The following is a 27783-nucleotide window of genomic DNA, read 5'->3' on the forward strand; positions in this document are numbered from 1 at the left end:
CTCAACTTTCGCTCCACCTTTTGAGTTCTCATTTGGTTAAACAAACTTTTCGTTCTAGATTTGAAGCTTTCGTGACTGCAAGGAATCATCTTCTTAGGTTTTTTCGGTAAAGTCACGTAGAAAGTAAAATAAAATAAAAACAAAAATCACGACGTTTCGGAGGCAACACAAGTCTCCGTCATCAGGTGGGACCGTCACAGCCAGATTAGCTGTATCAAGTGCCACGTTGAGACTTTTTTCCATACAGAAGTGGATAGATCATGATCATACTGCAGCTTTCACAACAAAATAAATCTCGGTCTTTCTTGATACACAAGTAATATGATCAACGTGGAGAAAATGCCAAGCACAATATTCTGTAGTAATAATAATGTGCACGTTTGCCCTTTGAACCGAGATGACTGCTTTATGCTGATACTCGACTCCTGCACATATTATTGACTTGGGGGTGGGAGGTCTTGCATGGCGTGCGCTGGTAGGCCCGTAACCTTATAGAGTGGTGGGGTTGGGTCAGAGCTATTTATACAGGGGGGGTGGGGGTGGGGTGCCACATTCCCGGTCCCTTTAAAATCTTGGCACAGCTGCTGAATCGGTCTCTTCGTCCCGAGCAGGCCACGTTGTTCCTCCCTTCGTCTCCCCCCAACAAGCTCCGCTCCCGTCCACCCACGACACCCAGAGCCGATTCACTATCCCGCAGCCGAGCGGCACACACCGCTCGATCCCCACATGTGTACGCAGCGATGATGGCCACTGAAGCCGATCCTCGGATTTTCACGGATGGAGAGAACTGCAAGTCGTCGTGGCGAGATGCGGGTGCTGATTACGATGAGACAGACACACATCTGGAGATCATGGGAAAACCCGTCATGGAGCGATGGGAGACCCCATACATGCACAAGCTGGCCTCCGTCGCCAGCTCCAAAGGTACATTATCCACGCGACCATCAGCATCTTTAGCCGTGGTCTATCCACTGCTGGAGAAAGGCTTCTCTGCCCCCCCCCCCTACTTACGAACGAGTTAGGTTCCAGAGGTCTGTTCGTAATTCTTCAATCAATAAGTCGGACCCTCCTCCAACTTTAGTTTGCTCTTGTCGATTCCAAATACGGTGGACGGCATAGACACCAAACACGGGGAATGACTTTAATAGTTGTATAACCTGTAGATGTAGGTGCCACTGGTTCTTCACGTTCTGCAGATGTAGATGCCATTGGTTCTTCACGTTCTGTAGATGTAGATACCATTGGTTCTTCACGTTCTGCAGATGTAGATGCCACTGGTTCTTCACGTTCTGGAGATGTAGATGCCATTGGTTCTTCACGTTCTGTAGATGTAGATGCTATTGGTTCTTCACGTTCTGCAGATGTAGATGCCACTGGTTCTTCACGTTCTGGAGATGTAGATGCCACTGGTTCTTCACGTTCTGTAGATGCCACTGGTTCTGCAGATGTAGATGCCACTGGTTCTTCACGTTCTGCAGATGTAGATGCCACTGGTTCTTCACGTTTTGCAGATGTAGATGCCACTGGTTCTTCACGTTCTGCAGATGTAGATGCCACTGGTTCTTCACGTTCTGTAGATGTAGATGCCACTGGTTCGTCATGTTCTGCAGATGTAGATGCCACTGGTTCTTCACGTTCTGCAGATGTAGATGCCACTGGTTCTTCACGTTCTGCAGATGTTGATGCCACTGGTTCTTCACGTTCTGCAGATGTAGATGCCACTGGTTCTTCACGTTCTGTAGATGTAGATGCCACTGGTTCTTCACGTTCTGTAGATGTAGATGCCACTGGTTCTTCATGCTCTGCAGATGTAGATGCCACCACCGCCATTTATTGCGCGGCGGTTGAACTTACGACTCTCGGTCCGAACAGGCAGCTGGACATACAGACAAGTTTGTTCGTATCTCTGAAAGTTCGTAAATCGAATGTCCGGTAAGTGGAGGAGTCCCTGTAGTCTGATGGAATGCATCGTATTCTGATTCGTGCGGAGACAGAGAAGGAGATCTGTGCGTACGTGCGATGAGTGTCCATCTGTCACCGCTGAGTGATGGACACACGTGCCTTGAGTGTGCCTCAATAGTGAAGGCCGTCGTGGGGGTGCGTCTGTGCGCTTGCCAGAGTCCAATGCCCCCTCTCGGCCAATAGTTATGAATATCCGAACTGGTCGTGGGATTCTTCTAGGTAGACTCAGTCTTAAATCACTACCTGGTGGGGTGTATATAACAAATATGCACTGGGTAGACAAAGGCGGCCGGCCTCCAAAGGTGCTTACTAACAACACTAAGTAGGGCCTACGAAAAACTAAAAGGGCACAACGCTAAACAAATATGTTGAGCGCGTTTTTTTTGTTGTTGTTTGATTTTTAGAAAATGTAACCAAGATATATTTCTTGAGTAAATATATATTTGCATAGCAAGGACTGGCGCAGTGTGTATACAAAGAGGCAGAGTCATGTGAAAGAAAAATGAACACCGGAGATGACATTTTCGAGATTTTTTTAAATTGCAAAATTAGCAAGAACATCTTCAAATCGTGTTTTTCGCACAACCTCATTCTCAACAGAGAGCAGTACAAGGGAAGACAAGGCGGCGGCGTTGTTGTCCTGTGGTTGATCGGAGACAGATTTTTTTTTTAAAATCGGCTTTAGTCAGTGACAGCGACGGCAGTAGTAACATGGGGCAGCAGTAACCATCTGCAGAAAGTTATCACCGAAGGCCTACGAAACAGAAGTGCCCAGGGGCCTACAAGAACCGTAATCGGGCCCTGCACAGCACCCCACGAATGTTGGGGCCGCTCGCCACCTTGCAAGTTTTGTTGTTTTTCTGGGACGTGGGAACGCTGGCGCGATGACCCGAGCCCGTGTGACCTGTGAGCCGTCGCCACAGATGCTGCCAGGCGGCACACTCCATGTCAGTCACAAAGATCACTCCCAAGTCGGTACACACAGTTTGTTGTCTCGTTCAGTGGCCTCTAATTCTCGGGCTCAAAGTTCAAAAGTAGAAAGTCAACGCAGTGGTGTGTGTGCCGTCTCCTGTTCGCAGACCTGCGGAGAGCCACGGGGGGAAATTCCACATTCCTATTGCAGGGGCTGGTCTATCCATGGGACGACCGCTGTTGAATTATGCACCAAGTGGTACATCTCATTTAATCGACCCCGGCGGGAGGGATGATGGGCTGAGTCAACCCACAACTGGGATTTGAATTCGCAATCTTCGGGCTGTGAGTGTCTCGCTGTCTCCTGCCGAGCGTGACCGTGGCGGCTATCCGCTGGTTATTTTGCCGGCAGGCGGACGGGTTCTGGAGATCGGCTTTGGCATGGCTATCGCGGCCACCAAGGTAGAGGAGAGCGACATCACGGAGCACTGGATCATCGAGTGCAACGACGGCGTCTTCCAGCGCCTGCAGCAGTGGGCGACGAAGCAGCCGCACAAGGTGAGTGCCCCCCGGCGGAAAAGGGGGGGGGGGGGGTCAATGTACAGGGAGTCCTCTACTTACGAACGAGTTAGGTTCCAGAGGTCTGTTCGTAAGTCGATTTGTTCGTAAGTCCAACTTTACTCCCGTCGATTCCAAATATGTTGTTACGGCGTGAACACTAAACACGGGGGATGGCTTTGAAAGCTGGATAATCTCCTGTAGGTGCCACTGGTTCTTCACGTTCTACTAATGTAGAGATGCCACTGGTTCTTCACGTTTTACAAATGTAGATGCCACTGGTTCTTCACGTTCTACAAATGTAGATGCCACTGGTTCTTCACGTTCTCCAAATGTAGAGATGCCACTGGTTCTTCACGTTCTACAAATGTAGAGATGCCACTGGTTCTTCACGTTCTACAAATGTAGAGATGCCACTGGTTCTTCACGTTCTACAAATGTAGAGATGCCACTGGTTCTTCACGTTCTACAAATGTAGATGCCACCGCCGCCATCTACTGGACGGCGGTTGAACTTACGACTCTCGATCCGAACAGGCAATTGGACATACTGACAAGTTTGTTCGTATCTCTGAAAGTTCGTAAGTCGAATATTCGGTAAGTGCAGGAGTTGGTGGGGGGGGGATAGGATCAATTTCCCCTTCTTATTCTTAGGTTTTTTCGGTAAAGTCACGTAGGTAAAAAATTAATGAAAGTAAAATAAAATAAAAATCACGACGTTTCGGAGGCAACACAAGCTTCCGTCTTCAGATGGAACCGTCGCGTGCTGTGACGGTTCTACCTGAAGACGGAAGCTTGTGTTGCCTCGGAAACGTTGTGATTTTTATTTTATTTTTTATTTTACTTTTATTAATTTAGATTTTTTACCTACGTGACTTTACCGAAAAACCTAATAATATGAATACTTGCAGTCACGAAAGCTTCAAATCTAGAATTAATGCCCCTTCTTAGTTTAATTCGGCTCTGAGTACCGAGTTGACAACAGCTGCCTCCCTGTGACAGGAGGCGCTCGAGTGGGCTGGCGGTTTGTGAGAATCTCACTTACGTGTCAAGCCAAGTTATTCTTAGTTCACACGTGGCGCCTTTCTGGCACAAATCAGCCACCCAAAGCGCCATTGCATCATTGGACATTAAAAAAAACTGAATAATTATTCTATACGGTCAAAAAATGAAAAGCGAGTTGTGTAAGCGTCCCTGCCAGCGCGTATGACCTGTCACTTGCGTTCTGCAGATCGTGCCACTGAAGGGGCTGTGGGAGGATGTTGTGCCAACGCTGCCGAAAGGACACTTTGATGGTAAGCACAGCGCTTGTTGGCTGTTCGTGCATGGAACATTCTGATAAACCGCCATAATTCTGTCAACAGTCACTTCATGACGTGATTAATACTTTTCTTGTTGGTGCGTTCTGTCTCATTCATGAATCAGAATATGTATTTGGAAATGGAGGAATCCGATGAGCTATAAATCTCTACTTCACAGATGTTTAGTTGGGGTGAGTCACAACGTTACAGGAACAAACAATACAAAAATACGATGTGAGTTGCCTACGTATAGGAAAGGTAAGCATATCACAAAAACATACAAACAAAACGAAGCTATTTTATTTTACCAGGTAAAGCCCACCGAGGTATTCGCTTCATTTTTCAGAAGTGACCTGGCCACAAATGATAGCTCAACGAAGTGGCTTATCATATACATCTTCAAATACTTGTTATCATCATTCATAAACCCGAGCTGTAGTTTCACTGTTATAGCCCTCCAGCTGCATGTCAGCTTCTGTGAGTTTCTGTGCGGAATCCCAAACATGCGTTTAGCAAGAGAACCCCCATGGCCATGCATAGCCTTGAGAAATTAACTTCTGACCCATCTGCAAACTGAAAACGCTGCAAGCTGTGTAACGACTAAACACGTAATTTTGCGTTCTTGCAGAATTACAATTTGCTGCACACACTTTTACCTCGAGTACATACCATAGCTACGATGTCAACACAGAATGCTTATCTTTTATTTAAGTTAAAGATATGCCCTTACTTTGCCAGGTAATGTATTAACTTCGTGCATTGATAGAACGCGGGGGTCATATGACCCCGAGTCCTGCTGTTATCTACTCAGAATCGGTACAAAGTTACATTTTACATTTCACGAGATCACAGCGGAGATCACAGCCGCCTCCACTTGTGTCCAACAGCGTGCGTGGTGCAGCCATCAACCGCATCAGGACATCAACAAGTCGATGTTCACATCTCATTTATGCATGGCCGGATTAATGTTATTGTAGGCCCCTAGGCACTTTTGTTTTGCGGGATTTCGGTGATAATTTTCTCGAGTTGGTTACTGCTGCCCCATGTTACTACTACCGCCACTGTCACTCGCTAAAGCCGATTAAAAAAATCTGCCTCCGATCAACCACAGGGCAACAATGCCGCCTTGTCTTCCCTTGCACTGCTCTCTGTTGAGAACGAGGTTGTGCGAAACACACCATTTGAAGACGTTCCTGCTCATTTTGCAATTTGACAAAAATCTCGAAAAGTTAATCTCCGGTGTCCATTTCTCTCTCGCCTTATGAGAAAAAAACGATTGACTCTGCCTCTTTGTAGACGCACTTATACTTGCTATATAAATAGATTTATTCAAGAAGATGTCTTGGTTACATTTTTTGTTAAAATAATTGTGAACAAAAAAACATGGTAACATATATTTTCCTAGGCCCTTGAGTTTCCATAGGCCCCGGCACAATGCCAACTGTGCCTATTGGACAATATGGCGCTGCCTTTATGAATATAAAAGTAAAGACACAAGCCACAGCAGTTGTGATTGTGGTCATGCAACACAAACTATGGACAATATATCATGGGATCTCCTTTGCCAGTAGACCAGAGGACGCCTTTAGACGTCAAAAGGCGTCCTCTGGTCTAAATGCGTCCTTTGACACCGTTTGAGACGAGGCTCAAAAGAAAGCTGTCTCTGGTGTGGACCAATCAGTTTCAAGGACAATGCATATATTATCAGAGTTTTTTTCTTTGCATTCTGACCACAAGCATTGTGGTTAATGTAGACAGGATTCCTTGTTTAGGTTTCAGTTTGGTGTTTTAACATCTTAACACTTGTTTTGTTGCCAGAAAAAAGGGGGAAACCCTATTATCACATGGACAATATAGTGAACCAGTGTAGTCTGTACTCCCTCACTGGAGGAGGAATGGCAGACCTTGGCATTTCCTGAACATATTGCTGCCGTATGCAAGAATAGATAGTGACGGTATAAACGACAGCATGCGCGTTGTGATCCTATAACCAACTGTGCATGTGAGAATGGAATTACACGTACCTTAATCTCCAGAAAATTACACAAATCTGATCTCACACACACAGTTGCTGGATTACAAGATGGTGACGTATCATTGGCTGGCCTTGTGACTTTATCCGCCTTTGTATTGTTCCAGGGATTCTGTACGATACCTACCCACTCTCCGAGGCGACCTGGCACACGCATCAGTTTGACTTCATTAAGGTAAATGTTTAAAATGCGACGACTACGCGGAATAAAATAACAGCGGCTTCTATTAACCTCATGAAGCCTCACTGAGCCTCAGGACTATCTTTGTCAGGGGGGGGGTCCTGCATCGGGATGTTTGGTATGTGGCAGGAAACTGTTGAGTGCCAAGAAAAAAAAACTCCACGTAAAGGAGAGGGCAACGTTCAGAGCTCCGCACAGATGGGCCCATCAATCCGTTGCTGTCATGCCATCTCTCGACCAGACCACCTCGCAGCATACGCTTTGTTTTACGAATAAATCCATTCGACTCGTAAAACACATTAAGAGACTTGTGCAGGCAGTCGTGTGAAAACACAAACCAACAAAAAAAACCTACATTAATCATTACCGTTACCTTTAGAATAGCTACAGTCAGCTAACATTTCAGGCAATGACCTCTCGTTCGAGCAGAGGGCAGAGGTCACTGTGAGGCCATCCCGCGAGAAAGTGTGTGTGTCAGCGACAAAGGGCTTCTACCCCTCTGCTCTCAAGGCCTTTTCACCACCAAAAAATAAACAGGCCACACCACCTGCCCACGAAACCCAGAAAGGTGAAACCGGTCCAGAATTTGCCCACTTCACAAAATGCTGCTGGAAACGTACGGCCCTGAAATCTTTATCTGCCAGTCGGCTGAGTTCGTCAACCCATAGCATCTGGGTCTATCCCATGACGTGGCAGTGAGCCATCTAGGCTTCACCGGAAGGCCTCAGATCGCATCCCTGATTAAAATTAATATCGGCAGCAGCAATCGTGCCAGCAACTTCGTGATTCGAGTTTCGGGTCCGCCACCTTATCCGTAGACCAAAACCCCGGACATATTTCCCGGTTAGCCCAGGTCCATTGAAGCGTTGCAGCCTACCGCAATGAAGATTATTCAACACAATTCCGTAAGATCTCGGTGACAAATCCTTGCCTGTCTCTGCGTGTTGGCTCTGATGTTACCGGCGGTGTCTCTTTGCTGCGGCAGGGTTACGCCTACGACCTCCTCAAGCCTGGCGGCGTGCTCACCTACTGCAACCTCACGTCGTGGGGCGAGCTCATGAAGAACAAGTTCATCGACATTGAGAAGATGTTCCAGGTGGATGGTTGCGACGTGCATCATCCCATGATTTTTATGTCACTTTCTCATTGATATTTTACATTCTCTTCATCGCTTATTTTTGCCATTTCGTACATGGAACATCCTACAGGGTCGTCCAGATGTCCTGTGACCCCTAATTAATTGACCCCTTGCATTTTTCCCCTTTGCATATTGATTCCTGTTTTAAACGAACCTTTAAAAAAAACCCTATCATTTCGAGAATAAAATGTGGGGTACCCAACACATCTGGACCACCCTGTACATCAGCCAATAGATTTAAATGTTTTTTTTTAAATAGATGAGGAAATATGCATGCTACAGTATACGGCTGTCAAGGATACAATGTGTCGAGGCCATAACGAAGCCTGCACTAACGCGGTTTGTCTGTGGGGCCCGCACAGGAGACACAGGTGCCTCAGCTCGTGGAGGCAAAGTTCAGGAAGGAGGACATCAGCGTGGAGGTCATGGACTTGGTGCCACCCTCCGACTGCAGATACTACTCCCACACCAAGATGATCGCCCCCACCATCATCAAGCACTAGGCGGCACGCACGCACGCACGCACTGGGGAATGGCAGCAAACGCTGTCTTCGTTTATCTTCCAGATTCATCACTTGCACCACCACTGTGCTTCATCGGGGGCACGTATTACCGATTGTTTCCACTGGTAAGTCCGAGCTGAGCCAACACGGCATTCTCATGGCAAAGGTGTTTTTTCCACTCGCTATTTGCCAAGCCGAGCCAAAACCAAGCCGCGACAAGGCTGCTGGCCTTTCTAGACAACTAAATATGCCAAGCGGGGCGGGGGGGGCGAGCGGGGCCAGGGATCATTAAGCGGGGGCTTTGCGTGTGGTGTCGGTACGCTGTGAGTACGCAGCATTTTACCACGTCATCTACCGTGCACAGTCTCACTTATAAATATATTCAACTGGTGGTGTACTACTTTGGCAGTGGTGCACAAGCGCAGATAATAATAATAACTGACATTCATCAGCAACACTGTGGCCCTAAAAGAAATGCTCCTTCTTCATCGCACTTAGGCCAGAGAGGAGAGCGAGTTGATACACAAGTTGGACTCTGCGCTTTACATCATTGTGCTAAACTAGTTCACTGTGTAGTAGTGTCAGCAAGACACGGCTCAGCTTTTGCAGTGGAAAAAACTACTCGGCCAGGCTGGATTGGTGCGGTTTGGTTGTACGGAAGAAAAGAGGAACAAAATGCAACTAATCCTGTCAATTATTGTACTGTAATTAGTACAGTAGTTTTTTTTAACGAAATTCAGCAAAACACTGCTGTTTTTCAAGGGACTTCTGTATAGATATGCGGGTCATTTTACCACGCGACTCCTCCGGTTTCCCGTTTCAAAATGATGTTTGATGCCTGCGGATGATGAATAAAGAAAACGGTAAAGGTGCAGCCCTGCAATTGCTTGCTCATGCCACTGCTGGTGGAAGGGGTCTCCACGAGAGGGGGAGCTCCGGAGAGCTCTCTCCAGAGGGTGCATTTGAGCCAAATCTTCGATGCTGGACAGGCATCTTGGAAGAGGTGTGGGGTACCCACACTTTACCCCGCCGCATGCGACCTGCCCGACCGAGGGTTGATGAACCCATTTATACTGCCAGGTCAGGGGGTCGGCAACCTCTGGGCTCCAGAGCCACATGCGGCCTCCGCAAGGACCGCCGCCGTCTCGTATTCGCCACAAGCATTGCGGCTCCTGCAATGTAAATTTTTTTTTGGTTTTTCCGAATTTGAAAAAAATGGCTATTCTTGTTATTTTGGCTGCCGGGACCCCCTGTGCGAGGTGGACAGAGGCAGGGGGGGGGGGCGTGGAGGGGATGAAGGAAACCTCAGCATTGTTTCAAATACCGTGCCAGCAGTGCCGGATTAAGCTAGTGCGGGGCCTGTAGCATATGTTACAAAGGGGCCCTAAATAAAAAAAAACACGTAAATATTAAAACACAATTTTTTTATTTGCATAGTAAAATAATTATATTTTTTCATTTGCTATACAGCCACATAACACGACAGATCTCTAAACCTTAAACACTCAGTCGTTCATAAAAGTTGACGGCAGTATAGTACTATAGCAATAGAGCGAGTGCAGAATCACTGAACCGGAATTGATAGCTTGAAAGCATTTAGCGCGGGGCCCTTGAAAGTGCGGGGCCCGTAGGATGTGTAGCTACTTGTGCTACGAGGATAACACTGGTCAACAAAAAAAACCCATTTTCTTCTGGCCTGAAAATGCAATATTTGATATCTCAAAAACCTGATGTGATAGACAAAATTGATGCCAGATTTGGAATCAGCACCCCAAAATTACATTATAAGCATTGGAATACCTTATGCCAGAAAAAGTGTGTTGACCAGTGTTATCCGGCACTGCGTGCCAGGGATCCAACCGACGTCCTCTGGATTGGAAGTCCAGCGTGCTTGACCATTTCATCCAACGATTAATGCAGGACATATTCCCTGTACGTGGTTATTCTGTGATTACTCAAGACCAAGGGGTCGGCGACTTTTCAAAGAAGAAGGAGAGACATTTTTTTGTCTTTGGGGCCGTCCATAAATGACGTCACGTGATTTTGGACGATTTTTGCCCTCCCCCCTTCGTCGCACGGCGTCACAAATGTCTGACCCCCCTCCCTAGGTGCGTGACGTCATTTATGGACGGCCCCTTACGCGATCTAGTCCAAAAACCTCTATTATGGACCTGGAGAAAAATCCACGCGACCACGGGGAGAGAGATACGCCACAAACTCCAAATATACAGCAGCAGGCGTCAGCGTAGAAATCAAATCCACGACCTGCTGCGTACCAGGCGAGGTAGTCAACATCTTGCCACTGCAGCGCCCCATATATATAAAGAGTATGAGGTCCCCCCGGGGATCTCTGCAGTGGAGGCCGCAGTGACTCGTAAGGAGCCGCACGTGGCTCCTCGAGAAAACTACAAACAACAACAAAGACCCCCCGTATAGCCTTGACATACTCCAGGGGCAAGTGCTGTTAGCGAGCACCTATGAACGCCGGCACGGCACACGAGGGGGTGGGTGGCCAGCAGCACGCCCGACCGCCTTCGTCTCCCCAGCGGCGATGTTTACACGCACGCGCACACCGCACCGGGTCCTTATTGTTGTTCTTTATGCTGAGTCGACCTAGGGGAGGGCCCAGCAACCGGTTCGGATACAAGCGTCGGTGGCAGTGGGTTCGTCGCGGTGTCAGCTCCCCCCGCCCCCGCCCCGGCCACCGGCCTCAACTCGCCCTATTGATACTCTTAGGTTTTTTCGGTAAAGTCACGTAGGTAAAAATAAACAATAATAGAAATAATAATAGAAATAAAATAATAAATCACGACGTTTCGGAGGCAACACAAGTCTCCGTCATCAGGTGGGACCGTCACAGCTGAATTTACTGTGTTATTGAACCAGGGCGGAGAAGGTTGCGGTTGGGAGCGGCTCGCGAACCCGGAAGTGCCGCCCACACCCGGAAGTGCCGCTGAAGAACCGCCCACGTGCTCCGCTCTCGTGCACTCGCGGAAGGCAGTACACACACGAGAGAGAGAGCTCCAACACACACACACTCCACACACAGAGACACTTTGACGTGCTTTGCCGCGGCAGGGCTACGCTGCTGCTACTGCCGCTGCTGCAACTTGCAAGCGGCCAGCGCTCGCAGATGGTGAGTTCGTGTCGTGTGGTCGCTACGTGTCCGCTGTTGTGATAGCGGGAGTGTGTGCGCGCGCGTGCGTTGTTGTTGTGTCCAGGAGACGCACACACCCATCGTGGGTTTGACCTGTAGGCTGGGTTGTGTTACGAGCTCACAAATGCCTTGAACGGTCTGGACACGTTCCCAGCGGTGAGCGCCTCCGGCGGGCGAGGCTGCGCTGGCTGGGTTCACGTAGCCCGCATGCCCAGCCACCGCATGCCCAAGCAGCTTCTGTTGGGCCGCATAGAGGGGGCTAAACGAGCACGGCACGGGCTAGAGAAGAGATGGAGCTGATGCGGTACGAGAGGACATGGAGCTGAGTGGACTTGCTGATGGTTGGTACCAGCGGTGTCAAGATCGGCCTCTGTGGAGGAGGCTCGTGAAGGACGCTGCTGCTACTGGGCAGTTGGAGGCAGTTGCCCTCCAACAACAACAGAGGGCGGAAGAGCGACGCTCACAACAACGAGCGGAGCGCCTGGCGTATAAAATAGAGCGAGTTGGCACAGTATGGGGGTACAGCTGGTGTGCATCTCCCGGTCATCTCAGTCGGTCAACCCATGGCACCCGCAGGCTCTGTCCCGCGGCCTCCTGCCGCCAGCAGCGAGCCTTCGACACTTCACGTGACAGCCTCAAAGTGCACCTAGCCTGGCACATGCACCGTTGTAACGTCACCGCCACATAGTGTTGGTTATTGGTTGTTGTTGAGTTCCTCTGCGCGGGTTTGTAGAGACGCGGCTGGGCCCAGGACCTTGTGCTCATCTCATTGCGTTGGATTGTTCGTGTTGTGTTGAACGTTTTGTGTATTTTTGTTGTCGTTGCACGTGTGTGTGTGTGTTCGTGTGTATGTTTGTAACCTCACAAACTCCTGGGATGCGGTGGTGTAGCGGTTAGCGCAACGCTGCGCTACGAACCCGGCGACCCGAGTTCGATTCCTGCCCACGGCCAACGCCGGTGACGATTATCTTGACCCGGTGCTGGGCCTCCCCTAGGTGGACTCGGCCTCAAATGAGTACCGGCGCGGTGTGTAAAACATCGCCACTGTCGAGACAGAGGCGGCCGGGCGTGGTCGTGTCCGGTTCCTCCAGTTTTCCCCTCCACATTTAGAATCGGCACGCGTTTTAGAGTATTTGGCTGCTGCTATACATTTCCACACGCCGATCAGCCACTTCGTTGAGCTGTCATTTGTGGCCAGGTCGCTTCTGAAAAAAGAGCTACGTAGCTCAGTGGGCCTTAGCTGGTAAAATAAAACTAGTTTTTAGTTAAATAGCAATACTGACTCGTGCCATTGTACGTTTAAAGATCCCGTGACGTCATTGTGTGCCGAAGCCACGTTACAAATTTGGCAAATTTGAAAAATGACGCTTCACGTTACTCAATTTTGATTACAGAGAGCAACATTGCCCCCCCCCACCCCACTGAAACTACTGCAGACTATGCATGTGAAACACAGCTTGCAACTTAATGATATCCTCGCGCTATAATGAAACCACTCTGAAATGTATCGGATAGTTAAGATTATAACTCATTTCGTGCTCGTTATTGCCCCCTTCTGAACGGATGGTCCCACAGCAGGAGGCACGGCGATGACGTGGACTCTCTGGGGGGATGCAGGAGCTCCATTACCGGTGCGCGGAAAGCTGCCGCTTCCGTAGGTCCTCGCGCCAAGCTCCACGCATGGCGTCCACCTCCATCCGCACGAAGGGCGCGCCACGCAAGCCGTAGCCAGGCATGGACGCGGCGGGCGACGCGGAGAGGACGGGACGCCGCGGCGCTCAGAGAGCGACTCGGCAGCCGCGGAGGAGCCCATCGGATGAACGAACGTCTCGACAACGATCGCGGAGTCCCAGCAGATGTCGGCCAAAGAGCGGGAAGACCGAGGCTGTCGGGGCTGGAAGTAGCAAAGGTGGCGGCGAGCGGGAGGCGTCGACCCCCGCCGTTGCCACGTGCACCCCGCCGCGGAGTCGGAGGGGGACTCGGCGTGGAGAGACGCGTCCCGGGTGGCGTTCGCGGGGTGGCCTGGCGCGGGCGGCCGCGGCCGCCGCTGCCGGCGAGGCGGCCGACGGTGGGCACCGAGACGCCGTCTCGGTGCCCACGGTGGCCGAAGGACGGAGAGGGCGCGCGTGCCTCGGCCTCGAGAGCTCTCGCCGCTCGCCCCCGAGGGGCGCTCCCGCGGCCGCGGGGAATGCCGTGCCCAGCGCGCCCTTGGAAGTGTCGGCGGCGCTTCAAGAGGAGGGTTGGGACGCGCTTGGTGGCACGGGTGGGTCGCGCCAGCCGGTATTGAAACGCCGGTTTTGAAACACCTTGTACCACACACACCGGCTTCTGTGAACTTGGGCTGCTGTCGTATTGAGCGCGGGGTTATTTTTAACTTGACTACCAGTGCCCATACGATTCACCTAATTAATATATAAAACAATAATTTTAAGAACTCGGGCCTATGACCAAATAACCTGTAAATGTGCCTGATGGTCAGATCTCAGACTCTTAAGCGGTTTTGAGCCTGGACAGTGCTTGGATGAGCGAGCACCATGCATAATGGATGGTTTCGGCAGCAACTATACAACTCTCTTGCCCTCACCAAACCGCACCGACCATCATCGTCCAAAGAAATGGCACGTGTTTGTCATTCTACCGGCCAGCCGGGCTCCACGTGAGGCAGCAGCGTTTAAGTCCGGGACGGCTGTCCTTAAAGATGCAGCAAAATATAAATGTCCTTCGGTGTTACTGCCTCAAACCCTAACCACCGATTAGCACGGTTTGGCTGCGTGCAGTGGGAAAGATGTTCAACATGCATAACCCCTAAATGCTAACCCCTCGCCAAACCCTAGATCCTAACCCGTAACCCTAACCGCTAAACACGAACCTCTAATCCTTCTGCCAAGTTGTAATCCTAATCCACTCCTCTAACCCATAAATACTGATCATAACCCCTACCACAAACCCTACACAATACTAAAGCATCAGTTTTATCAAGTGAACACTTCCGTGATGGCTAGGACCGCTAACGAGGGAGCGGAAGGGAGTGGTCAGATTTAGGGTCAGAGTCTAGGTTCGTTTTGTGAGTGGGGATTGTGGGTCAGTTGGGATTGTGGGTGAGGAGTGGGGATTGTGGTTGAGTTGGGATTGTGGGTGAGTTGGGATTGTGGGTGAGTTGGTATTGTGGGTGAGTTGGGATTGTGGGTGAGTGGGGATTGTGGGTGAGTTGGGATTGTGGGTGAGTGGGTATTGTGGGTGAGTGGGGATTGTGGGTGAGTGGGGATTGTGGGTGAGTTGGGGCAGGGTCGTGCACGCTGTCTCCCAGCCCTGCACTGGGAGAGCCGAGGAAAGAGGAAAACCGTAGCAGCAGCAGCAGCGAGGAGGAGCCTCTGCCCAGTCTCTACGCCAGCCCAGGTGACTGCGAGTTAATGTATTTCATGGCTTATTTATGTATTTTTGGTAATTTGTGTAAAAAAAAAAGTGGTGAGATGTGTTAACTATCCTTGCCCCGGTATAGGAAGTATGTGGGTTCATTTCGTGACTGTGATGCCTGTATATTTGGAGTTCATATGTGAGTTAAGTGAGTTGGTCGTTAAGTGAGTTGGTCGTTAAGTGAGTTGGTCGTGCAATGAGTATAGAAAACACGTAGAAAGCATCAAAAGTGAAAAAATTTCACCCAAAAAACATACTTTATAATATTTAAACAATCGATATTAATACATTAATATCTACACTACACATTGGGCTCCATGGAGGCCCGTCGTTAAGCAATTAGGCGTTAGCAGGGGCGATCGTTAAGAGGAGTTCTTACTGTAATTATTTATTTTCCCGCGATTCGCAACCGAGGTCAGAAAATCTTGCGGTGTGCGTCAAAATCATTTCTTGCGACGTCGAAGCAGTCGGAAGACGAACGGGTTATACGAGCAGCTGAACACGAAGCTTCGCAGTCTGTCGCCGTGGCAGCAGCACCCAGCCCTGATGACGATTGGCTGGCCCCGTGTTCCAAAGGCAGCGAGATTTGACTCCTCGTGCCCTCGACGTGGTCGGACGGTTCCTCGATTCAGCAGACCCAAATCGACGGTCACTGTTGACCTTTTTTAGCAGGTCTCGGTCGACTGAATAAACCTTCGAATCGCGTCAGACTCGGCGACAGAGGTCAATTAAACACTGATAAACAGATTTGCCGATTCAAGTTTTTGATTTTAAACTGTGTTATGAGGACCTGGTGTGTTATGCTGCACCAGTGAACGGTCAATACGTCCAAATGTTAAAGAAATAACTTGAGCGTTGAGCGAGCGAGTGGTGGTCACGATGTAAAATGCGTCCTCTGTTTGAACCATGCCTAACCACGTTTCGTTTGCGATGGTGGTGTGTGGCAAAAGGATATTTTTGTAGGTTATTAAACCGTTACAATTTAAAATATCCGATTTGGTTTATGTACCAATAGCAATGTAAAGGGGGATACTTGTTTTTAATGTTGTTGTTGTCGTCGTCTTAAGGTTTTTTCCAGCCAAAGAAGGATGACTTGGTGTGGTGCAAGTATCAGCGATGGCCCTACTTCCCTGCCGTGGTGAGGACACACGCACAGCTGCAGCGCATGGCACAACAACAACAACCACAGCAACAACCACAGCAACATAGCCGCTGACTGCAAATCAATTGGAAGGACCCTCCGGATCGATATTGTTTCTGTTAAGAAATATGAAAGGAATTATTCTAACTACTAGCGCTGTGCGTTAACGACTGCTTACTTTTCATCATCATCATCGGCCACGGTCAATCCGCTGCTGGATGAAGGCCTCCAAAAGACCTCTCATGATCCTGCAATGTAACGCACCGGCACCTGCACACAACCCGATTTCATTGCTCCATCTCCTCCACTCTTTCCCGACCCCGTGGGGGGGGGGGGCTTTCGTCCTGTTGTTTGCCATGGTTGCGTTCCGCCCGAGCCTGATTTTACTCCTCGTGAGCCGTTTTGTGAACGGCTGCGTTGACCTGCGCGTGTGTTCCCCGAACGGTTTTCCCCTTGCAGGTGAAACGGGTATCCAAGGAGAAGGGCCGCTGGAGGTGCGTGGTGCTGTTCTTCAGCTTGAAGATGCAGTCGAGCGCGGAAAAGCTGAATGCGTAAGAGGTTTACTTCCGCAGGATGGCAAACTTTGAGCAGCAGCTGCCAACCTTGTCGAGTGTGCGGGGGACCTCCTCTTAAACCTCCAAACATTTCTCAGATCATCACACGCTGCAAGTTCTTTTAAATTTTACATTTCGTTGGTGGGGATGCTGTTCATATTTTTTCTTTTCTTTCTGCGGACACTCTGCAGTAGCCTCGCGGGCTACCAGGGGTCAGGAACCGCTCGTCCACAGGATGCGCATGTCAAACTGTTTTTGTGCAACGTCTTGACACACACGAATCACGTGACACCTTCGCCGTATCTCTCTCGCCTTCAAACGGAACCTAACGGTGCTGTTTTTGTCCTTCTGCAGAATCGGGGTCACGGTGAAACACATCAAGCCCTTCAACTGCCGAGAAAAATATGAACTGATTGTAAATGTGCTTTACTACGCGTCATTTTATCGCAAGCAGAATCGCGGCGCTTACGGGCCGGTGCCCGCGCGGCTGTGCGAGTGATCGAGTGATGTGTGTGCGTTTGTGGGGAGCGGTGGTGTGGCGGTTAGCGCCCTGCGCTACGAACCTTGCGACCCGAGTTCGATTCCCGCTCACGGCCAACACCCAGTGACGGTTATCTGAACTGGCCCTGGGCCTCTCCTAGGTCGACTCGGCCTTAAGTACCTGGCGCGCTGTGTAAACATCGCCACTGGGGAGACAAAGGCGGTCAGGCGTGTTGCTGGCCACCCACCCCCTCGTGTGCCGTGCCGGCTTTCATAGCTGCTCGCTAACAGCACTTGCCCCAACAGTCTGTTCAGGCTATACGGGGGATCTTTGTCTTTTAATAACGGCAATAATGAATTGGGTTGTATTCTCCGACTTATCGGGGTTAGTAATTGGATGGATGAAGGGTTGCTATTGTTTGGCTGACATCGCGCAAGTGAGGTGTGGTCGGGAGGTGGCGATGTCACCCCCTTCCCAATCGCGTTGCCGTGTGGAGGGTTTCCTCCGGGCACTCCTTGCCGACACCAAGGGACTCCTAAGCCCGCATGCGGCTCTTTTAAGGACTGCTTCAGGTTGCGATTACGGGTGAGGTTGCCACCGTCATGCTGAGCGTGGGATGTCTCGTTGTTCGCATGCCGATGATACTCGGTCGCGGCGTTATACGCATCCGTTGTGGCGAGACGTTAACTACCTCGCCTGGTGTACAGGAGGTCGGGGGGTTCGATCCAGACCCTATAAATATTCCGATGTTGTTTGCCGACCCCTGACCTACACGATACCAGACACTCGTCAATAGATTCGGCCAAACATCTCGATGCAGAAATCGAGGCCTGGCGAGGCTCACCTTGGGTAAATGACTGGGCACTGTTGTGCGCGTGTGCATGCGTGTGCATGCGTGTGATTTATATTTGTGTTCGTTCGCTTTTTTTCTCTACAGGCAGAGGCAAAAAAGGCCTGCCCGAGGGAGATGGATCTCTACCTGGAGCTGATAACGGACTACTGGAGCAAGACCGGTGAGGGCGTGGACCGTGCGCTACGTTACGCTCTGCCAACAGTCGCGCGTTTCTCGCGCTACTCAAGAATCAAACTTCTCTGAAAGGCCGGATGAATTAGTTTTTTTGTTGTTAATCCATCCATGGTGTTCCGCGTGATTAACCTCGTTTTATCACGCGCACCGTAAAAAACGTGAATGCTAGCAAGCCGGGCGTGGCGTGGTAGAGTGTTAAACAGGGGAATAGTGGTGGACTGAGCGTGGCGTGGTGGAGTGTTAGACAGGGAAATAATGGTGGCTGCACGGGGCGCACGAATCAAGGATGGCAAGTCCAGGAGGAGGGGCCCCACTGGTGGCCTCAGGTGCCACGTGGACCCGTTACAGAGAATCCGAATCTTTATTTCTACTGGACGATTAATCCGATGAGCTATAAAGCTTTCCCCCCCCCCCCCCCACATATGTCCAGTAGGGGCATGGGGTTAGAAAGTTACAACAACAAAACAATAAGAAAACACAAATAGGAGTGCATTCATTGTAACGGTTTATACACCACCAGGTTGTCCCTCATTATTTTAAACGAACTTGAAATTCTGTCTCATTTGGTGATAGAGGCTCACAATATACTCATCCTGGGAGATGTCAGCATTCACGTCGACCATCATGAATTGCCCGCAAGAGTCAACGTCACTTCGTTAATTGAAAGTCTGGGCTTTGCAGCGTGCCCACTCGTACTGGCGGACACACCTTTGATGTTATCTCAACCCCGTGGGTCACCTGACAGAAAGTATATGAAGTACACAGCATTTTTCCCCGACCATTATCTGGTATCAACTCGGTGGATGATTCCTAGAAGCTTATCCCCAGTGAAGAGCAAAGTAATCTCATCTCGCCCCCTTCGCGGAAACCGAGTTGATCGTTACGACGCATCTCGCATCCACCTTCGGGGTGTGGTCAGTGTTTCCTGAGGATGTGCCCTGAAGGTGGTTGACCTCTACAATTCCATTCTGGTTGGGATTATGGGTGAGGTTGCCGTCATCATGAGCACGGGCTGCCTTTTGTTGTCCTTCCCCCGCACCTCCGATTAGCACGGTTGGCTACGTACGGCTAAGTTCAACATGCATATGAAGAGGAGTCGTAGAATGGTTAAAGCATTTCTTTATTTCACCAACGCACAACAATACTCGTTCCAAGACCAACCCCGAACACACGTCCCACAGCCCCTTTTAACCCCTCAATCTCCGCTCCCAATGCACATCCGCGTTTAGCATGCCTGGTCCGGGTGACGTCACTGCCCTTTGACCCCTGACCCCCCCGTCCAGCGCATTCCCGCGCGTGTGATTGGTGCGTGTTGTCGTGAGAGCGGAGATGTCGTGTTTGCGTGGTGCGTGTGCATGAGGGTGGCTTGCAGATCCCTTACATCTATATAGATAGGTCTTATCGTTTGTGTGCCGAAGATATTCGGTTGTGCGTTCACGTTGAGAAGGAGGTCGGTGACCACGTTGGCTCTTTAACATCGTGCCTGACTGATGTCATTTATTCAGCTCAGCGCTAAAAGGTCGGAGATTCTTCTTGTCGGCACTGAGAAGCAATTGGCAAAGCGCGACGCATCTGACCTTAACTCACGTGGCCACCTAACCGCTGGCGTATAAATGCGCGATGATGTCTTGTTTTCTCCCTCTGATATTTCACCGGAGCGTGTCTGCGTTCAGTTTCAGGCTCTGGCATGGGGAAAACCTTCATTGAATACTGCAAGTCTGAGCAGAGTAAGTAGCGTTTGCCAAGTGTTGGATGCAACACGGTTATCACGAATCATTCAAAGGCATCGAGGGAACGGTACGGTTGAATTGATCAATAAGGGCGACAGGAGAAGTTGCCACATCGCTGACATTCGGGGTTGTAATCCGGGCTTCGGTCGCCCATCGTAAAACCAGGTTCTCAGGTGAAGCGAGCTGTGTAGGCCTTAGCCCACTCCACCAGTGAGCGCACAAAAAACGTGACTGGGACTGTGCAGGAAATAACGGAACGGCCGTTAAAGACAAGGTTCATGGTAAAGCGAGCTTGCCATGCTTTCTTCGTTTTAAAGTCCCTCCGTGTTATGTATAAAGTGAACAACGGTCCCCTACCATAGGAATGTGGCATTTCAACCACTGGCTCATCGCAGTAAATGGATATATGCACTGCCTTGCGTTTGTTTCAGGGGTAAGCACAGCGATTTCGCACATTTGGCAAAACATTTCTGTGCCACGCTTACGACTCCCCGATGCGATTTCGGGTCGTGCGCGTTGTTCGGCGTGATCTGCAAGCTTTCGCTCCCATGTGCTCTCCGAGAGCTTCTTCGGGAAAGGTTCAGTTCTAGGAAGGGGTCGACTTGAGTTCCCCGAACATTTCGGAACAATTAAGTTCCTGCAGACGATGCCCAGCAAGGGGAGCGGGATGTTGGATAACAATGCCGAACAACGGACGGCGGCACAGCCCGAGAAACGCATCGGCGAGGCGGGCAGCACAACCGCGACAACCTGCGCACCAGCGAGTTAACGGCTACGGTCGCACGGCTCTGCAGGTGCCCCGGTTTGGCACGGGATCTCCTCCTCGCCGGCGGAACCCTTCCGCGACGTCCCGGAGGCCGAGACGGCGGCGGCGGAAGACGACGAACGGCGCCCGGACGGCGACGGACGTCGCAGTGTCGAAAGCCCGAGCGTGTCGAGCGTCGAAAAGCGCCTCCTCCCGGACCGCCAGAAGATCCTGCGGCGGCGCTGCAACGAGCGCCTCCTGCACGCGATCGTGCGGAGGGGCGTGGCGGAGCGCCACCTGCGCCGGCTCCTCCGCGGCGCCGTCCCCTCGCCGTGGCTGCTCGAGTTCCAGCAGCGGCGGCGGCGGCGGCCGAGCGAGCTGCACGCGGCGCTGTACCTGGAGGACGACGCGCACGTCGAGCGGCTGACGCTTTACCTGCTGGAGCTGTACGAGCGCGTGCGAGCGGAGTGCGCCGCGGAGGGTCGCGCCGCCGCCGCCGCCTTCCACGAGGTGGACGCCTTCGACCTCTCGCAGTTCATCCTCGACGTCCTCCTGCCCGAGGTAGCCGCGTGGCCTTCTCTGGCAACCTCCGATGTTAGCGCGGTCGGATACGTGCGAGCGCGTCAACGTGCAACGTCGCCGATGTTGAACTCGGGTCGCCCGGTTCGATGCGGTGTGCCGACCACGACACCACCCTTGCACCAACCTGCACTGGCCAGCGTGGTGTAGTACGAGAGTCGAAGGAAACCCACGATCGACGCAGCTCGGGGAGGCCTTGGTCCAACAGTGGTTGGACAGAGCTGCACGTGTAATTGGGCGCCACGGTGGCAAGATGTTAACTACCTCGCCTGGAGTGCAGGAGGTCGTGGGTTCGATCCCGACCCTGGCGCCTGCTGTATATTTGGAGTTTGTGTGTCTCTCTCTCTCATCATCACGGTGGCTAGGAGATGTTAACTACCTCGCCTGGTGTGCAGGAGGTCGTGGGTTCGATCCGGACCCTGACACCTGCTGCTGCATATTTGGAGTTTGCGTGTCTCTCTCCCCGTGGTCACGTGGATTTTTCTCTGGGTTCTCCGTTTTTTCCCTCCACATTTAGAAACGCGCGTTTATAGTATTTGGCTGCCATAAATTTCCACACGATAAGCCACTTCGTTGAGCTATCATTTGTGGCCAGGTCGCTTCTAATTCAGTGGGCCTTACCTGGTAAAATAAAAAGTAGTTCAGGAGTTTAGTTTAGTCATAAGCGGTTTCTGAGTTAGATCGCGTAAATATAAATGTCTTCTTGGTTCTTTCGGTAAAGTCACGTAGAAAGGAGGACGGCTGCTTGCGTTGTGATCGAAACGTCGTGAGAATTATTTTATTATATAATTTTTATTATTATTTTATTATTTCCCTTCTACGTGACTTTACCGAAAGAACCAAGAAGATGAATCCCTGCAGTCACGAAATCTTTAAATCGAAATATAAATGTGTCGTTAAACCCGCCACCACCTGACACAGCCAATTAGTGAGGTTTGTCACGTAACCAAAACGTGCCAATTCGTTACTGGTACAGCAACACCGGTGTGTCGGAGAAAAAGAGCTCCGTAGCTTTGTGGACTTTACCTGGTGAAATAAAATCAAATGTTTCAATAGTTTTAATTCTGGTGCACGCGCCTCCAACGGTGAAGCGAGAGACGACTGTGCCGTGATCTGTGTGTGCAGTGCAGTCGGTAACAATTCCCCGTGCCGAGACCATCTCGGGGACTTGGAGTGGGATGCTTCGAGTGCGTCCTCAATCCTGTGGGTGTCATTCAAGAGTCAGATGCCCCAGGCATTGTTTCTCTAAACGAAGCCCCGTTATTTTCTATGAAATAACCAAGCTGAGATATTCCTCTCCTTCATACCTGCCCCTCCACGGGAATCGAAGTGTTTTTGTTTGTTTGTTACAAACGCCATCTGCCACACGGCCTTCGTGAAGTGCGTCGTTTCTGCAGCATTGGTCCAACGAGCAAACTGCACCAGTTTCTCCCAGGAGGCTCGTGGGGCTGATGGCGATGTAACTTATGTTGGGTTTTTACGCTTAAAGAAAAAAACTATGTAGAAGATAAAAAAACCACCACTGAAACTGCAGAATATTGCAAGCTGCTTTATGAAGGCACAAGCCACAGTGGTTGCTGCCGAGTATGGAAGTAAGCTGGAACTGTGCGGCGCGCAGCGTGGAGACGCGGCTCGCAACAAGTTTTTGATTCCCGGGGAAGACGATTTTAACATTTTTTTCCCATTTGTTCGGGGGTCCCTCCTGAAATGCGCGATGTAGCCACACGAGTGATGTGACAGGCCACGCTGTGCGCGCACCGTGTTTGCGATCCGCAGGCGATCACGTACGCATTGATGGCGACGGAGGACATCACTTGGGAACAAGCGCGGATCAAGTTTCTGAACGGGCCAAAGTGCAGTCGAAGGTGATGCTCATTTTTATCGCGGCAACTTCTTCCCTTCTCGAGCATTTTGCACCGATTAGCTTACGCCTGTTAATAATGAAGACATTTCTAACGCGCCAGATTTTGCAGAGTGTGACTAGACTTTACCATGGCGGTCAGTTAAGGAGAAGCCATGGAGGTGAGATGGTTACTACCTCGCCTGGTATACAGGAGGTCGTGGGTTCGATCCCGACCCTGACACTTGTATAATTGGAGTTTGCGTGTCTCTCTCCCCGTGGTCGCGTGGATTTTTCTCCGGGCCCTTCGGTTTTTCCCTCCACATTCAGAATCAACATCACGCATTTGGAGTATTTGGCTGCTATACATTTCCACATGATGATGATAAGCCACTTCGTTGAGCTATCATTTGTGATGGCCAGGTCACTTCTGAAAAAGAGCTAAACAGCTCAGTGGGCCTTACCTGGTAAAATAAAAAGTAGTTCAGTAGTTTAGTTTAGTCATACGAGGTTTTTGGGTGAGATCGCGCAAATATAAATGTGTCGTTAAACCTGCCACCACCCGACACAGCCAATTAGTAAGATTTGTCACGTAAAAAAATGTGCCAATTTGTTACTAGTACAGCACACCGGTGTATTGAAGAGTAAACCCCACAACGTCTACAATTTGAGTACGTTTCGCCAGTAATCACAACCAGCATCATCAGGCGACAGCCAGATTTGTGTGTTGAACTGAGTTGTAGGTTGAATGTCGGGGTGAATGGAGAACAATGGCATTAGTTGCAGTGCCTTCGACTGCCTACAATGCCCCGCGTTACACCTGTTTAGTGTGCGTGGTGGTCATCCATTCAAGCACTGTCCACGCTGAAGCCCTGCTAAGCGATTTTGCAGGCGGCATATTCCAGGCGATTTGGCCGTAGGCCAAATAATGCAAGTCCAGGCGGTCCCCGCTTCTACGACACAATGTGTTCCTGGAAACCCCGTCGAAAAATGGGACCCGATTTTCCCATGCAGAGTAGAAGCAGCAGAAATGTCACTTGCCACGACTTGTTATTCCTTTTACCCGCCATATTTAAGTGGGGGTTTTAAGAGGTAAACAAAAAACAATCGAAATCATCCACAAACACTTGTGAATAACAAAAAGCTCCAGGCGACATCGGAAACCAGACCGACTGTTGAAATGTGTGTCGCGACGGCAGATGCGTTATTTCTGCGTCGCACAACGATCCATGGTGGCATTGCAAAATCGATCTTCGTAAATCGGACCGCCTGTATTGATGTGCACATATTTCAAGGCCGGTTATGACCACGTGCGTTTCGGTATGGCCATTCGACACCCTTGTTTATACCGTAAAACCTTGGATTGCGAGCATAATTCGTTCCGGAAACGTGTTTGTAATCCAAAGCACTCGTATATCAGTTGTGATCACGTGACGCTCGGCAGACAAAGCGTCCTTTGTCAAGGCGCCCTTCCTCCCCTAACCCAGTTTAAATATACGCTGCCAAGCTTGGTGGTGTTCATTCAGACGCTGTCTTTCCGACAGACCTGTTCTTCACTTGAGAACGGCTGCTTGCGTTGTGGCCGAAACGTCGTGAGAATTGTATTTTATTATGTTTTATTTTTATTTTATTATTTCCCTTCTACGTGACTTTACTGAAAGAACCAAGAAGACGTATACACGTACTACTCGTATTGCAAGACCTCGCTCGTTTATCAAATTTATATTTATTTAAAAAAAATTGCTCATCTTGCAAAACACTCGCAGACCAAGTTACTCGCAATCCAAGGTTTTACTGTATATACCCAACGGCCGTATTTCTGTCCGTGTTTGTGTGTTTGTTTCTATATGACTCTCGTCTCATTTGCAGGGAGATTGAGCTGTTTAACAAGGAGTTTATGAAAGGAAAAGACAACGGATCCTGAAGATGTACGCTGGGTGGAATGGACCTGGCACAAGACTATCCTTTTTTAAAAATCCTTTATATTAAGTTCGCTTGCTTGCTTAGGACCGTGCAAATCTTTCGGTCGTTTTTTAACCCACTTCCCGTGATCCAATCGAGCTGACATTTTCCACACAGACTCGTTGTGCGTGACAATGTTCGTGAAAAAAAAATTCCTAAATTTTACACTTTTTAGGACAAAAATATTATATTTAATTACCAATTGCTTAATGGTGCAATGCAATCATCTGTCCCATAGGTGGCAGCCATCTCAAGCCAGAGGACGAGAGGACTCTAGCCGCCACGCATATAAAGGATTTATAGTGAAAAACTTTGTTTTTACGGGTTATACTTATTTATCAAACGGATATCCAAGTGCCTGCTCTATCCTGTGACAGCCACACTTTTACGATGTGTGTACTCGGGATGAGCTTTCGATTCGAACGTCATTTTAGGATTTTACAAGGATAATTTTAGATTTTCTTTTAAGGTTCTGAATTTTATTCTGTTACATACTAATGTAAAATTTCTCCACGGTAACAATGACGATGTCACCCTCCCGTCTCGTGGCAACACTTTGTCGTGAAAAGCGCGTTTGGGTGTTGGCACGATTTTGGATTAAGCCGTTGGCATTGTCGCACTGGACCAGCACGGACCTCTCCTCCCCAAGGGGATACTGAAAGTGCGGAAGGGCCCAGGTGGACTGCTACCCTGAGCCAGCCCCTTGCAATTGATGCCGGAGCGGTTCCAAGGGGGCCCCCCAGCCCCAGGTTGCTCGCATCGATCACTAGGATCGCCCCTGGAAGAGGGGGGGGAATCCCCCCTGAGATGGGACTGCACCATCCGCCAACCCCCGAAGCGGTGATTTGGAGCGGAGGACACTTCGAATGGCTCGCACCTTCAGCAGCCGTGGAAATCTTCCCCCTGGGGAGCCGCCACTGCAAAGTCTCGATCCTCCAGAACAACGGGGATGGGTGTGGGGGAAGCGTAGAGACGTGACGACAAGTCGGGCTATCTGGTCCAGGATGGTGACCTTAAAGCAGAGGTCGCAACCGGGTACCCGATACCCGTACCCTACCCGATACCCGGCTACCCGTACCCAGCCGGGTACGGGTACCCGTTTGCGATCCTGGTGTGGCCGGGTACGGGTACGGGTAGGCCGTGAGTCACTGGTGAGTCACCGTTTGTCACTCATTTCCCAACGTCTTCTCACAATTCAAGTTCCTAGAATCAACCCATCCACGCCTGCAACATGGCTTCATCCCAGAGGTCGCAATCAGGTACCCGATACCCGGTCGGGTACGGCCGGGTACGGGTACGGGTACCCGTTTGCGACCCTGGTGCGGCCGGGTACGGGTAAGGAATCAAAACCCGTTTGCGACCTCTGCCTTAAAGGGCCACACGGACCCTTCATCGCAGACTTCCGCGGAAGGAATGGGCCCGAGTGCTTGCTATTCGGTGATACCGCTTTGCCAGTGGTGCACAAATAAAAAAAATAACAAATTCACTTACGTCATCTATTTTTTGTTTTTAAATGCTCAGGCAATGGGGACCTTCATTACCTACTACAATCACTCATAAATGTCTGTCCGTCCCACCCGTGACGTCACTCCACGTGAGGCCCAACCCCCCTCATTAATAATCATGAGCAGGTGACGTCACTCCACATGGGGTAACCCCCCCCCCCCCCTTAATAATCAAGAGCTGAACAATTTTTCCATTGAATATTTCAGATTTACTGCAATATATACGAGATGTATAGAGTGATTATACGCAATAATTATACGAGGTGTGTATGTACTAAAGGGGTATACGGCTTTGTATATGTTTTTATACATGCATTATTAACATTGCAGAGTTTTTATAACTTGCTTAATGAATCGTTGGCATGCGGAATTACAAGTACCAAAAATTACGCCACGGATCCAGACGGGCGTAACGACAGCTCTGCCTACAGTGTTTTTCAATTCTCTAATGCATATTTTGACAATGTTTGTTACGCTAAATCATGCAATTCAGACTCAACAAATCTGCCATTTGAGATGTTGGGCACATTATACTGTGCTGTCCACACTTTACAAAAAATTATGGTTTGTTGGTAAAGTTTGAAAACGCCAAGTGATCAGCAATAAACTGCAACTTTTGAATATTCGAAAGAAGTCTGAGAGTGAACACGTTTCTTGAATGGAGCAGGGTTATCTTTGTAAGAGCGTGGGAAAATGGATGATGATGATGATGGAATTTTAAAGAGGAGCAGTGTGAGTAATGTATTCCTCACGCTGCACTTGGCCTGTCAGCTGGGTTCAAATCAAATGTGAATCATTGACATTGGTCGCCAATGCCCGTGTGTTCCGGATGAGATTGTTGTGCCAAGCAGATTAACGGTTACTATGTCATGGGTGGTAATTACTCGTACACGATTGTAATATCTGGATTGTTGTAGCCCGTTTTGCCATAATTTACATCAAACATTATTCCTTCAGTACTGTAATATAGTGATAAACTAAACTTTTTTTTTACTAGGAAAGGCCCACTGAGCTATATAGCTCTTTTTCAGAAGCTCAACGAAGTGGCGAATCACGTGGACA

The 27783-nt window shown here is 49.8% G+C and overlaps 2 protein-coding genes across 2 annotated transcripts; both read left to right on the plus strand.

Annotated features, from left to right (window-relative positions):
- The first annotated feature begins 583 nt into the window (after positions 1-583).
- Positions 584-9437, plus strand: GAMT (guanidinoacetate N-methyltransferase). The gene is made up of 6 exons (XM_078879056.1): positions 584-924; positions 3287-3432; positions 4663-4726; positions 6872-6939; positions 7931-8041; positions 8446-9437. Exons 1-6 carry the CDS (start codon positions 741-743, stop codon positions 8584-8586), a joined length of 714 nt encoding a protein of 237 aa, XP_078735182.1. The 5' UTR covers positions 584-740; the 3' UTR covers positions 8587-9437.
- Positions 9438-11539: 2102 nt separating this feature from the next.
- PWWP3A (PWWP domain containing 3A, DNA repair factor) lies at positions 11540-27288 on the plus strand. The gene is made up of 11 exons (XM_078879220.1): positions 11540-11722; positions 13319-14006; positions 15020-15139; positions 16225-16295; positions 16758-16849; positions 17207-17267; positions 18271-18346; positions 20034-20087; positions 20885-21396; positions 23191-23279; positions 25124-27288. Exons 2-11 carry the CDS (start codon positions 13478-13480, stop codon positions 25176-25178), a joined length of 1659 nt encoding a protein of 552 aa, XP_078735346.1. The 5' UTR covers positions 11540-11722; positions 13319-13477; the 3' UTR covers positions 25179-27288.
- Positions 27289-27783: the final 495 nt, after the last annotated feature.

Source organism: Lampetra fluviatilis, chromosome 53 (assembly GCF_964198595.1).
Source record: "Lampetra fluviatilis chromosome 53, kcLamFluv1.1, whole genome shotgun sequence".
NCBI classification, from domain to species: Eukaryota; Metazoa; Chordata; class Hyperoartia; order Petromyzontiformes; family Petromyzontidae; genus Lampetra; species Lampetra fluviatilis.

Coding starts and splice junctions, on each gene's coding strand:
- PWWP3A (XM_078879220.1), top strand. CDS start 13,478: ATGGACGCGGCGGGCGACGCGGAGAGGACGGGACGCCGCGGCGCTCAG. Junction 17,268..18,270: donor GAGAAAAATATGAACTGATT/GTAAATGTGCTT, acceptor TTTTCTCTACAG/GCAGAGGCAAAAAAGGCCTG. Junction 23,280..25,123: donor GGGCCAAAGTGCAGTCGAAG/GTGATGCTCATT, acceptor TCTCATTTGCAG/GGAGATTGAGCTGTTTAACA.
- GAMT (XM_078879056.1), top strand. CDS start 741: ATGATGGCCACTGAAGCCGATCCTCGGATTTTCACGGATGGAGAGAAC. Junction 925..3,286: donor CTCCGTCGCCAGCTCCAAAG/GTACATTATCCA, acceptor TTTTGCCGGCAG/GCGGACGGGTTCTGGAGATC. Junction 3,433..4,662: donor CGACGAAGCAGCCGCACAAG/GTGAGTGCCCCC, acceptor TGCGTTCTGCAG/ATCGTGCCACTGAAGGGGCT.